At 40.3% G+C, this 14397-nt stretch overlaps 1 protein-coding gene across 1 annotated transcript in view; it reads left to right on the top strand.

Annotated features, from left to right (window-relative positions):
* Positions 1 to 13862, top strand: part of AGK (acylglycerol kinase) — a 204290-nt gene extending 190428 nt beyond the window's left edge. The window contains 3 exon segments of the mRNA XM_053718997.1: positions 11546 to 11616; positions 12182 to 12266; positions 13364 to 13862. Of these exon segments, the coding sequence (XP_053574972.1) occupies positions 11546 to 11616; positions 12182 to 12266; positions 13364 to 13513 (306 nt within the window). The 3' untranslated portion in view covers positions 13514 to 13862.
* The last annotated feature ends 535 nt before the right edge of the window (positions 13863 to 14397 follow it).

Here is a 14397-nt window from a genome sequence, read left to right as displayed (position 1 = left end):
TGCCTATATCTTTCCGCCTCTAGTTCTTCTTCCAAAAGTGATTTCGAAAATTATATTGGAACGTTCGTTTGTACTGCTGGTGGCTCCAGCATGGCCTCACAGGTTTTGGTATGCGGATCTCATTCGGATGGCCACTTGCCAACCTTGGACTCTTCCGTTAAGACCAGGCCTTCTATCTCAAGGCCCTTTTTTCCATCAGGATCTCAAATCATTAAATTTGAAGGTATGGAGATTGAACGCTTAATTCTTAGTCATAGAGGTTTCTCTGACTCAATAATTAATACTATGTTACAGGCTCGTAAATCTGTGTCTAGGAAGATTTATTATCAAGTCTGGAAGGCTTACATTTCTTGGTGTTCTTCTCATAAATTCTCCTGGCATTCTTTTAGAATTCCTAGAATTTTACAGTTTCTTCAGGATGGTTTGGATAAAGGTTTGTCTGCAAGTTCCTTGAAAGGACAAATTTCTGCTCTCTCTGTTCTTTTTCACAGAAAGATTGCTAATCTTCCTGATATTCATTGTTTTGTACAGGCTTTGGTTCGGATAAAACCTGTCATTAAGTCAATTTCTCCTCCTTGGAGTCTTAATTTGGTTCTGAGGGCTTTACAAGCTCCTCCGTTTGAACCTATGCTCTGGATATTAAATTACTTTTTTGGAAAGTTCTGTTCCTTTTGGCCATCTCTTCTGCTAGAAGAGTTTCTGAATTGTCTGCTCTTTCTTGTGAATCTCCTTTTCTGATTTTTCATCAGGATAAGGCGGTGTTGCAGACTTCATTTAAATTTTTACCTAAGGTTGTGAATTCTAACAACATTAGTAGAGAAATTGTTGTTCCTTCATTATCTCCTAATCCTAAGAATTCTCTGGAGAGATCTTTACATTCTTTGGATGTAGTAAGAGCTTTAAAATATTATGTTGAAGCTACTAAAGATTTTAGAAAGACTTCTAGTCTATTTGTTATCTTTTCTGGTTCCAGGAAAGGTCAGAAGGCCTCCGCCATTTCTCTGGCGTCTTGGTTAAAGTCTTTGATTCATCATGCTTATGTCGAGTCGGGTAAAACTCCGCCTCAAAGGATTACAGCTCATTCTAGTAGGTCAGTTTCTACTTCCTGGGCGTTTAGGAATGAAGCTTCTGTTGATCAGATTTGCAAAGCAGCAACTTGGTCTTCTTTGCATACTTTTACTAAATTCTACCATTTTGATGTTTTTTCTTCTGAAGCAGTTTTTGGTAGAAAAGTACTTCAGGCAGCTGTTTCAGTTTGATTCTTCTGCTTATAATTTCAGTTTTTTTTCATTATTAAGATTAAAACTTTTGTTTTGGGTTGTGGATTATTTTTCAGCGGAATTGGCTGTCTTTAGTTTATCCCTCCCTCTCTAGTGACTCTTGCGTGGAAGTTCCACATCTTGGGTATTTATTATCCCATACGTCACTAGCTCATGGACTATTGCTAATTACATGAAAGAAAACATAATTTATGTAAGAACTTACCTGATAAATTCATTTCTGTCATATTAGCAAGACTCCATGAGGCCCACCCTTTTTTGTGGAGGTTATGATTTTTTTGTATAAAGCACAATTATTCCAATTCCTTATTTTTGATGCTTTCGCTCCTTTCTTATCACCCCACTTCTTGGCTATTAGTTAAACTGAATTGTGGGTGTGGTGAGGGGTGTATTTATAGGCATTTTGAGGTTTGGGAAACTTTGCCCCTCCTGGTAGGAATGTATATCCCATACGTCACTAGCTCGTGGACTCTTGCTAATATGAAAGAAATGAATTTATCAGGTAAGTTCTTACATAAATTATGTTTTTAAGATACTACATTTAAATTTCTCCTTTATTTCACTCCTTATTCTCTTCTCTTTCCAAAGGCAGGGAGAGTTAACAATTTCATTCCTTACTGTTGGGAAACACAACACCTGGCCACCAGGAGGAGGCAAAGACACCCCAACCAAAGGCTTAAATATCCCTCCCACTTCCCCCATCCCCCCCCCCCCAGTCATTCTTTGCCTTTTCGTCACAAGAGGAGAAGTGTCAGAAGATTCGGATAGTCCTTAAATGGGTATTTCCCCTTCAAGAGAGGATTGGAATTTTAAGTAATCATATAAACCTCTCAGTGAGAGTATTGATGAGTGTTAGAGTCTGGAGATGCAGGGAAAGTTTTTCTGCAAAGCGATCCAGACTGTCTATCTAACAGCTCCCAGGCAATCAGTGTTAACGGGTTACACTGCTTGCTTTTCCACACTCAGGTCCCTGTCAGAGCATTGCTGCAAGTCTGTCACACGTGAGAGGCTGTATCTGTTCCACAACATAGATCCTGGAGGGTAAGTCCGCTTTATTTATGATTTAGCAGGGACTCCTATTATTAGGGTCACGTGTGACTCCTCATAACCTCAAAAGGATCAGGGGTTAATATCTCATTTAATTTAGAGATTATTTTGGAACAGTTTGGGGAATATATGTACTGCCTTGTTCTATAAGGAACACTTGTAAAGGTTTGGGTTTAAATAGACTGCGTACTTTTGGCTATGGAACAGACGGGTTTCACTTTTGTTTTTGTGAGTTGCACAGCTCCTAATAGCTTTGCGCGCTTTTCTCATAGCAGGGGAAGTCCCTTCTTGCTCACCACGTAATCTGGTGCGACTACATTAGTTTTCTTTACAATCCTGCTGCAGGAACTCTGGCAATCCTACGGAGAGCGTTTTCTATAACTTGTTTGGGTCTAGGAGTTGGTGAGTGCCCCAGCCATTGGGTTATAAGAGTGCCTCTCTTATTAATAAACCGTTGTTGTTTGAAACTGTTTTTCTTACGGTGGGATTGCATCTTCATCAATGGCGGACTCTGATAATATGTTAGAAGGTTCTACACCTTCTATATTAAATAATAATACCTGTTTATATTGTGAGCAGGCGGTGGTTTGTCCACCTGCTCAATTTTGTTCCAATTGCCTGGATACTGTTCTAAAGTATAAGAAGGGAGCCAAGTCTGCTAACCCCCCTAGCATAATTAGTCCCTCTGAGCCATCAACCTCTCAGGACTCTGTGGTCCGGGAGATGCCTACACTATCCCCTCAAACCGCTTCACATGCAGTTCCCCGCGACACGCCTATTACTCCGGCTGGAGGGGACTTTTCCCCTGTGGACTTTACTACGCAGTTGCAATCTACTGTGTGTGCTTTACCTATCTCTGGGAAACGAAAGAGAAAGGTTAAACATAGTTCTACTGAATTAGATACAGCTAATTTCCAATCAGATTTAGCCAGTATGTCTCAACTGTCTGAGGATGAGCTAACCTCTGTAGCATCAGAAGGTGAACTTTTGGAGTCGGAGACTTCATTTACTAAACCCCCTCCTTCCGAGGAGACCTCCTTTTAGATTTAAGATTGAACATCTGCGTTTTTTAATAAAGGAGGTTCCGGAAGCAAAACTGCCTGATGAACCTAAGATTCTTAAGTTAGACAGGGTTTACGAGAACATAAAGGCCCAACAGACTTTTCCTGTCCCAGTTCGCATGGAGAATATTATCAGTAGTGAATGGGAAAGAGTTGGAACTCCTTTTCTCCAACATAGGTGTGTCCGGTCCACGGCGTCATCCTTACTTGTGGGATATTCTCTTCCCCAACAGGAAATGGCAAAGAGCCCAGCAAAGCTGGTCACATGATCCCTCCTAGGCTCCGCCTACCCCAGTCATTCTCTTTGCCGTTGTACAGGCAACATCTCCACGGAGATGGCTTAGAGTTTTTTAGTGTTTAACTGTAGTTTTTATTATTCAATCAAGAGTTTGTTATTTTAAAATAGTGCTGGTATGTACTATTTACTCAGAAACAGAAAAGAGATGAAGATTTCTGTTTGTATGAGGAAAATGATTTTAGCAACCGTTACTAAAATCCATGGCTGTTCCACACAGGACTGTTGAGAGGAATTAACTTCAGTTGGGGGAACAGTGAGCAGTCTCTTGCTGCTTGAGGTATGACACATTCTAACAAGACGATGTAATGCTGGAAGCTGTCATTTTCCCTATGGGATCCGGTAAGCCATGTTTATTAAGATTGTAAATAAGGGCTTCACAAGGGCTTATTAAGACTGTAGACTTTTTCTGGGCTAAATCGATTCATTATTAACACATATTTAGCCTTGAGGAATCATTTAATCTGGGTATTTTGATAAGTTTATATCGGCAGGCACTTTTTTAGACACCTTTCTCTTTAGGGGCTTTCACAAATCATAGGCAGAGCCTCATTTTCGCGCCGGTGTTGCGCACTTGTTTTTGAGAGGCATGACATGCAGTCGCATGTGTGAGGAGCTCTGATACATAGAAAAGACTTTCTGAAGGCGTCATTTGGTATCGTATTCCCCTTTGGGCTTGGTTGGGTCTCAGCAAAGCAGACACCAGGGACTGTAAAGGGGTTAAAGTTAAAAACGGCTCCGGTTCCGTTATTTTAAGGGTTAAAGCTTCCAAATTTGGGGTGCAATACTTTTAAGGCTTTAAGACACTGTGGTGAAATTTTGGTGAATTTTGAGCAATTCCTTCATATTTTTTCGCAATTGCAGTAATAAAGTGTGTTCAGTTTAAAATTTAAAGTGACAGTAACGGTTTTATTTTAAAACGTTTTTTGTACAAGTTTGATACTTTTGCTTCTTCTGAGGCTATTTTTGGGAGAAAGGTTTTGCAAGCCGTGGTGCCTTCCATCTAGGTGACCTGATTTGCTCCCTCCCATCATCCGTGTCCTAAAGCTTTGGTATTGGTTCCCACAAGTAAGGATGACGCCGTGGACCGGACACACCTATGTTGGAGAAAACAGAATTTATGTTTACCTGATAAATTACTTTCTCCAACGGTGTGTCCGGTCCACGGCCCGCCCTGGTTTTTTAATCAGGTCTGATAATTTATTTTCTTTAACTACAGTCACCACGGTTTCATATGGTTTCTCCTATGCAAATATTCCTCCTTAACGTCGGTCGAATGACTGGGGTAGGCGGAGCCTAGGGGGGATCATGTGACCAGCTTTGCTGGGCTCTTTGCCATTTCCTGTTGGGGAAGAGAATATCCCACAAGTAAGGATGACGCCGTGGACCGGACACACCGTTGGAGAAAGTAATTTATCAGGTAAACATAAATTCTGTTTTTCCCCTTCGTCAACTTTTAAGAAGTTATTCCCGGTCCCTGATTCTCAGCTAGAATTGTGGGGTTCCATCCCTAAGGTGGATGGCGCCATTTCGATGCTAGCTAAGCATAACACTATCCCTCTGGAAGATAGCTCTTCCTTTAGGGAACCTATGGACAAGAAGTTGGAATGTTACCTGAGAAGAATGTTCCAACACACAGTGTTTTTATTCCAACCGGTGGCAGTGGTAGCCGCTGTGGCTGGGGCAGCCACCTACTAGTGGAAGACTCTGTCAGAACTTATCGAGGTGGAATCTCCCCTCAAGGATATTCAGGAGAGGATTAAGGCCTTAAGAATAGCTAACTCTTTTATCTGTGATGTAAATATGCAGATTGTACGTCTGAACGCAAAGGCTGTCACTGTGACAGTTGTTAATTAAGATCAGACTTGTGTATATAGAACTCTCCTTTTATTGGTTGCTACTTGTTTAAATAAGACTCCTGGTGCTGTGTGCACTTTATGTCTGAGGAAACGGCGCAGTAGACGCCTTATGTTCTTATTTTGTGTAATTTGTTTTTAATACAATTTTTAGACAATACTTGAGCATCTTTGGAGTCTTTTTTATTTTACATCATCTACCGAGTGGGAACACAGAGGTTCCTTTTGCCATGTGATCAGTGTGCTTGAAGATTAGTGAACTGGGCCACTATAATAGCCCAAATTGTGAGCACCCCTTGCACCATTGGGTCGTATTTGGGTTGTTGTCATCTCATTTACCTGCACTAGGAGGCGCCCTTTTTCTATGTGTTTATTCTGAACTCAAAAGGCTTCTGGCTTTGCGGTCCTAACTTGCAGGGCTCTCTGGTTGAAATCTTGGTCCGCGGATATGGTTTCTAAATCCAGGCTCCTTTTCTTACCATTCAAGGGGAAGGTTTTTTTTGGACCAGAACAGGGAAAAAAGGAGCACAATGAAATAAAATGTAAAAAATAAAACAAAATAAAAGAAAATTCATTAAAAATAAGAAAAAAAAGAAAAATGTATTTCTCCCGATACAGCAATAAATATGTGTACAATAACAATAATACAAATCAGCAAATCAACAATAAGCTGTAAAAAACTGAAAAAATATATATTATAACAATTTTAAATATTAGTAGTCTTACCACTTAACCCACTCTAAACCAATGGGAATAGTTGAAAGGATTACTTGTAAGTGGTTTTAGATGATTCCTTAAACAATATGGAAATCTTTATATATAGTGTTCTTCTGCTCCTTTGTAACCCACTGGTGCGTTCTCTGTGGTTTTCAGAGTAGAAAAAAAGGTGATCCTGGAAAAACAGAACAGATGGAGCGCAACCCCATGTACAGAAAGTGATATTTTAATACTACACTTAGATCATCTGTGTACTTTCTGTACACAGTGTTGCGCTCCATCTGTTCTGTTTTTCCAGAATCACCTTTTTTCTTTATTTGGGCCAGGTCTGGACTCCCAAGATCTGGACAACCCAAGAGTACCTGGAAGCCGGCTCAGTCCTGGTATAAGTCAAAGCAGAATAAGAAGCCTGCAGATAACAAATCTGCATGAAGGGGTGGCCCCTGATCCAGGATCGGATTGTGTAGGGGGCAGATTGTTGTTTTTCTCAGACGCCTGGTTTCAGGATGTTCAGGATCGTTGGGTACTGGAGGTTGTATCTCAAGGATACAGGATAGGATTCAAATCTCACCCGCCCAGGGGCAGATTCCTCCTCTCCAGACTGTCTACAAGACCAGAGAAGAGGACATCCTTTTTAGATTGTGTACGGGATCTAGCCTCCTTAGGAGTAATGATCCCGGTACCTGTATAAGAAAGAGGTCTGGGGTTCTATTTAAACCTCTTTGTGGTTCCCAAAAAGAAGGGAACTTTTCGTCCAATTCTGGACTTGAAGTGCCTAAACAAATTTCTAAGTGTCCCCTTCTTCAAGATGGAGACGATCAGATCGATCCTTCCCCTGGTTCAGGAAGGACAATTTATGACTACCATCCATCTGAAGGATGCATACCTGCACGTTCCGATCCACAAGGATCATTTCCAGTTCCTGAGATTTGCCTTTCTGGATCAACACTTCCAGTTCATAGCACTTCTGTTTGACTTAGCTACTGCACCCAGGATATTTACAAAAGTTGTGGGTGCTCTACTTGCTGTAGCACCTTACCTGGACAATATCTTGGTACAGGCACCATCTTTTCGTCTGACAAGGAATCACTCGGAATGTCTTCTAAGTCTTCTTTGGTCACATGGATGGAAGATAAACTTTGGAAAAAGAGTTCGCTTACGCTAAATACCATGGTGAATTTCCTGGGTACATTTATAGACTCGGTATCCATGAAGATCTTTCTAACAGATCAGAGACGCTGCAAGCTGGTAACAGCGTGTCTTGCCCACCAGGCTTCATTAAACGGACACTGAACCCAAATTTTTTCTTTCGTGATTCAGATAGATCATGCCATTTTAAGCAACTTTCTAATTTACTCCTATTATCAAATTTTCTTCATCCTCTTGGTATTTTTATTTGAAAATCTTGCTGATTGGTGGATAAATTCACCCACCAATAAACAAGTGATGTCCAGTGTCTGAACCAAAAATTGACTGGCTCCTTAGCTTAAGTGCCTTCTTTTTCAAATAAAGATAGCCAGAGAACGAAGAAAAAATTATAATAGGAGTAAATTAGAAAGTTGCTTAAAATTGCATGTTCTATCTGAATCATGAAAGAAAAAAATTGGGTTCAGTGTCCTTTTAAGACCTTCGGTGGACCAGTGTATGGAGGTGATTGGACTCATGGTGTCTTGTATGAACATTATTTATTTTGGCAGATTCCATCTCAGACCTTTACAACTATGCATGCTGAGACGATGGAACGGCGACCATCCAGACCTGTTCCAACAGATCATATTGGACAGCCTGTCGAGAGACTCGCTCTCTTGGTCTCTCTGTCAAGATCACCTGTCTCGAGGCACGTGCTTCTTGAGACCGTCGTGGGAGATTGTGAATATGGACACAAGTCTCTCTGGCTGGGGAGCCGTTTGGGGTGCCAGGAAGGCACAAGGGTTGTGGACTCAGGAGGAGTCCACCCTTCCGATCAATATCTTGGTACTCGGGGCAATCTTCAATTCACTGAAGGCTTGGCCCCTTCTGAGTTCGTTCCAGTTTATCAGATTTCAATCAGACAATATAACTACGGATGCCTACATCAACCATCAGGGAGGAGCGAGAAGTTCCTTAGCGATGTGGGAGGTGTCTCAAATCATAGAATGTGCAGAAGCCCATAACTATGCTTTCAGCGATCCACATTCAGGGTGTGAACAACTGGGAAGCAGACTTCCTCAGCAGACAATCTTTTCACCCGTGAGAATGGTCCCTCCACCCTGAAGTGTTTGCAGAGATTTGCAGCAGATTGGGGATGCCAGAGATAGATCTCATGGCCTCTCGTCTGAATGCCAAACTACCCAGGTACGGGTCGTGATCGAGGGATCCTCAAGCAGAGTTAATAGACGCTCTAGCGGTTCCATGGAGGTTTAGACTTCTATATCCCTTTGCTCCGTTGCCTCTTCTCCCTCGTGTGGAGGCCCGCATCAAGCAGGAGCAAGCATCAGTGATTCTAATTGCTCCATCCTGGCCGCGGAGGACCTGGTTCGCGGATCTGGTGAGAATGTCCTCTTCTCCACCGTGGAGGTTACCTTGTGGCAGGGACCTGCTGATACAGGGTCACTTCCTACATCAAAATCTAGATTCTCTGAGGCTGACTGCGTGGAGATTAAACGGCTAGTCTTATCCAGGAGAGGCTTCTCTGATAGTGTCATAGACACTTTGATTCAAACTCGTAAGCCGGTTACTCGGCGCATCTACCATAGGGTGTGACGGACTTACCTACACTGGTGTGAGGAACGTGGTTTTTCTTGTCATAAGGTCAAGGTTACCAGAATTTTATCATTTCTCCAAGATGGATTGGAAAAGGGCCTATCTGCCAGCTATCTGAAGGGACAGATATCAGCCCTGTCGGTGTTACTGCACAAGAGATTAGCTGAGCTTCCAGTTGTGCAGTCCTTTGTTAAGGCTCTGACTAGGATCAGACCTGTGTTTAGACCTGCAGCTCCGCCTTGGAGTCTCAATCTTGTTCTCCATGTTTTGCAGCAGGCTTCGTTTGAGCCCATGCATACTGTTGACATTAAACTGTTATCATGGAAAATTTTGTTTCTATTAGCCATTGCCTCTGCTCGCAGAGTCTCTGAGATTTCGGCTTTACAGTGTGACCCACCTTACCTTGTTTTTCATGATAATAAAGCGGTTTTACGTACTAGGTTGGGTTTCCTTCCTAATGTGGTGTTAGATCATAACATTAATAAAGAGATCGTTGTTCCTTCCTTGTGTACTAATCCTTCTTCAGCGAAGGAACGTTTGCTTCACAAACTGGATGTGGTTCGTGCTTTGAAGTTTTACCTTCAGGCTACTAAGGAGTTTAGACAATCTTCATCTTTGTTTGTCGTTTATGCAGGTAGACGTAGGGGGCAGAAGGCCACTACGCCATCCTTGTCTTTCTGGTTGAGGAGTGTCATCCGCTTGGCTTATGAGAAAGCGAGACAGCAGCCTCCTGAGAGAATAACGGTTCATTCCACTAGAGCAGTTGTTTCTTCCTGGGCTTTTAAGAATGAAGCCTCTATGGATCAGATTTGTAAGGTGGCTACCTGGTCCTCCTTACATACTTTTCCTAAATTTTACAAATTTGATGTCTTTGCTTCGGCTGAAGCAGCTTTTGGGAGAAAGGTTTTTACAGGCTGTGGTGCCCTCAGATTAGGGCCTGCCTTTTTCTTGTTCCCTCCTGTATTCCTTCAGTGTTTCTGGAGCTTGGGTATTGTTTCCCAACGGTAAGGAATGAAGTTGTGGACTCTCCCTGCCTTTGGAAAGAAAACAAAATTTATGCTTACCAGATAAATTCCTTTCTCCTACTTTTCCTCGTTCCCTCGGCCAAATTACTGAGGGGAGGGGGGAAGTGGGAGCGATATTTAAGCCTTTGGCTAGGGTGTCTTTGCCCCCTCTTGGTGGTCAGGTGTTATATTTCCCAAAAGTAAGGAATGAAGTTGTGGGCTCTTCCTGTCAGGGAAGAAAGGAATTTATCTGGTAAGCATATATTTTTTTTGTTTAAAGGGACATGATATTCAAATGAAGCATTTAAAAGTGATGCAGCATAACTTACTAAAAAATATCACCTGAACACCTCTATGTAAAAAAGGAAGATATTTTGCCTTAAAATTTCCTCAGTAGTCACATTCCATTGTAAATTGACTTTAAGCAGCCAATGAGGATGCTAGTCCCAGGACTTGCAAGGAAGTGTGCATCTGGCATGTGCATGCACAGTCATGTTATTTCTCTCCTCAGCTTAAGGAAGTTTACTATAAAATCTCTAAAGATTTTAATAAAGTGTAACCTCAGCACTGATGAAGCTGATTGGTTGTCTGTTTTTTCAATATGCAGCTGAAGCGTAACTGTTAGCAGAACACTTACTATTTTGAGCTGATGAAAATTTTAGGTAAAATATCTTCCTTTATTATATTAGATATGTTTAAGTGATACTTTCTAATCGGTTTTATACAGTTGTGCTTCGTCACTTTCAACTGGTTCAGTATATGTCCCTTTAAGCATTCAAGCTGTTATTATGTATTACTGTGTTAATATTCAAGGCATAAATAGCTTAGCAGCCACATGAAGACATAAAACAACCAAGAGAGGTAGGTGGAGAATATGAAGTTTCTGATGAAAAAAAAGACTTAATCACATTTTATTTTCTGACGAGCCAGTGATAAGAGGCATAACCAAACTAATTTTGTTGTTAAAAGTAAATTTAAAAGTCTCTAAAATTACATGCTCCATTTAAACCATAGAAGTTTAATGTTGACTTTCATGTCCCTTTAAGGAATTTTACTTTGTGGATCACATGGGCAAAACAGCTCATTTTGGTTTTCGGCCTCACCAGAGGTTGTGTTTTAGATTCAAACACACAAACTATTTATTATCTGTTCAAGGATTCATATAAGTTACGTCAAGATGTCTCTCCTGCGCCTGCTCCCTTCATTTCCCCATGTTCTTCCTTTAGAATGTAAGCTCACAAGTCCACCGTCTTACTTTAAGATGGTTTACACTTTAGTGTCTCACAGGCAGGACCCTCTACCCTTTATGATTTATGTAAATGTCTTGTGATTATTGTATACTTAATGTTAACACTTTATAAATAAACGATAATAATTACTAACAAGTCATGGAACTTTGCAGTGTTATACAAATGAATAATAATATTTATTACCTTACAGGCTTTTAATATTGCTAAGAAATATGTAACATATTGCAATGGTTATACGCTGATCTCGTAATCTGTGCTGAATTGTAAATAATTCTGTGCCACTCTCTTCCCAGCGCACAATGGATTCCATGAGTATTTGTATAGAGCCCGACACTATTGGTAAAGGAGACTTCATCCGTCTGGGGTAAATCTGCAGTGATATTTTATTCCGTTAGGGCCACACAAGATAAACATAAGATGTTAATATAAATACATGAACATTTCAGTTATAATGACTGTAAGACAAGATTTGTGTGTTTGATCACAGTAAAGATTCTGTATACAGACGTATACCTGCCCCACCTGATCTAGACTCTATTAGCTTTTAGTAGAGAGACATTATAATTTCTTTATTCAACACAAAATCTGGAGCAGTGTCAATAAAAGGGAGATTAGACGCTAAATATATAGAAAACACCATTTAAAAATGTAAATATTTTTTTTGCATGAAAGAAGGTTTAGTTAAAGCTTTTTATTTTGAAACCACCAGGAAGTGCACAACTCCTAAAGTTCTTATACAGTGACGCCTCACAAGCTTTAAAAATAAGCAGTTATTTTCTCACTACAAAAATATCTGGTTTACAAAAATATAATGTATTTTGCAATTCCCTCTTGGAGATGCAAGGAATGCCCCTTTAAGAGATAGGTATTCAGATTGCAAAAGGATGATATTATATAGTGTCTGTAATAACAGCTTCTTTCTCTTCCAGCACACAGAAGATAAATGATCCCCTTTTGTGTCCTAAAGACAGCCAAGTTATCCAAGCCAGTCACTGCAGCCTGCAGCTCCCAGAGGTACGTAGCCCTTCCCCTACTGCTGTAAACCTGTAATCAGCCAGCCATGAAAGAGAACTGTGTGACCCAAATGCTTGTTTGTAAGTACTTTATATTCTGGTGGAATGGGAATCATATGAACAGTATAAGCATTAAAAGCTATGTATTGCATTATTCCTTGGTCATCTGTTAATGGGAATATTCTTCTGATAAATGTAAACAGATCTTAGTATATTAATTCTGAGATTAGTGTTGTGCGATTCTATTCTCGTCCCAATGATACAAACTTGATCTGATGTAGTTAGAGACCTGACATCTGATTTCTACTTATACTTAGAAAGGCCTATTATAAGCTTTTGCTAAATCTCACTCTTGAAGCTATGTACTAGAGCTATGGCTTCAATATGGATTAAATATAATGAAGCTTTGATTTAATAATAGTGCAAGGCAGCAAGTCTGACCTACCTGTATTACATTCGTGTAGATATGTTTGTTGGTACCAAGTGACATGGAGATATGTTCTGCACAGTCAGTATCTTATCACTGTCACTAATATAATATTGTGTAAACATGTTTTAATTCATTAACATATGGAATCAATTCTATATCTGCTAAGAGAAATCTTATTTTTCACTACCTTATCTCTTTATACGGTAGAAGCCCACAAGTCTGCTATTTAACTCATGACATAACTTACTTTGTCTGGGGTTGTCATGTTCCTTGTTCAGAGGAGAATTGCCTGGTATTTCGGGGCTGGACTGACCTTACTTGGCGGGATCAGACTGATATGCTTCAGGAAAGTTTTCTTCTGTGAAAAGCACACTGGTCTAAAAGAGGCTGCTTCCGGGTGGTAAATCGCCATAGAACAAGCCACTGAGCTGTTGTTCGTTCCTGGTAGAGCGCTTCTCTCTTTGTATGCAAATAACTTACTTTGCACAACAGCCTTATATGCATTAATACATAATCCCTAAATATATATCCTCACAAGTAAGTAAACTCCAAACAGGCATTTGTAATATTGCTGCAGTAATAAAAGGTGTCTAATGTCCCTTTCAAGTAGAAATATGTTGTCCATTTTTCTTTGAGGCCTTAAATAACAAGCAATGTTTTTGTTTCAGGGCACAGAGGGGCATTTCAGCATTGATTCTGAAGAGTATGAAGCTATGTCTGTAGAGGTAACGCTCCTGCCACGTAAACTGCAGTTCCTCTGCCACCCCACACGGAAACAGCAGCTTAGTCAGAACATTTCAGAGGACGTGAGCACTTAGATACCTGGTTAAAGGAATACGACGCTGCAGCTCCACACAAGGACATACTAAAGCACAAGCTCTAAAGTATGGTCTTCTTGATGCAAGAGGGATAACCGGTCTGCTACCAGCGTGCTTTGTAAATCCGTTAAAGATACTGCAAGTCCGTCCTGTTAGAAGTGACGTTACCTACATTGTTCATCTGTAAATGTATGGCCGATTTTATAAACAGATGAGCAGCCTTTAATCTGGGCTTTGTGCATTTTCTGTATAAGTGACACACAAATCACCATCAATATACAAAGGTCTTATTAAAACAAAACTATGGTCAATTATAACCAAACGTGTTTATTAAAGAAAATGGATTTAATATTTATGTTTTATTTATTTACTTTTCATTTACCCTTCCTCTCCAGGAAATCATGGCCTATTATACTGTAGTTTTTCAGTGTTTCTTTGAAGATCACCTAAAATAACCTTAATCAATGAATTATTAAAAACAGATATAGATGAATCTCAATCACTACATTTATTTTGTGTTAAAATACTTTTAAAGGTGTAACCACAAAAGAAAAGTGGGTTTGCATTTCTCCTCCTGTTCATGTCTGAACACTGGTTTCAAATGCTGTATTTTTTCTATGACTCGTAAACAAATACTGATGACTTATGATTAAGGGCCAGAGCGTTAACTGCACTAGAAGGAGGGAAAAGAGCTGTTTGAGAGGGATCAAGTAGGGATAAAAGGGTGGGAGGTGTCAGGTAGGAGGGTAATCTCTACACTACAGCTAAAATTAACCTTAAAAGTTACCATATTAACCCCTTCAATATTAGAAATGTGGTGCACAGCTGCAGTTAACGGCCTTCTATTACCAAAAAAACATGCCTGTCTAATATTTCTGAACTAA

This window comes from Bombina bombina, chromosome 6, assembly GCF_027579735.1.
Source record: "Bombina bombina isolate aBomBom1 chromosome 6, aBomBom1.pri, whole genome shotgun sequence".
NCBI classification, from domain to species: Eukaryota; Metazoa; Chordata; class Amphibia; order Anura; family Bombinatoridae; genus Bombina; species Bombina bombina.
The sequence above is the reverse complement of the archived record's forward strand: the minus strand, read 5'-3'. Positions and strand labels throughout refer to the sequence as shown.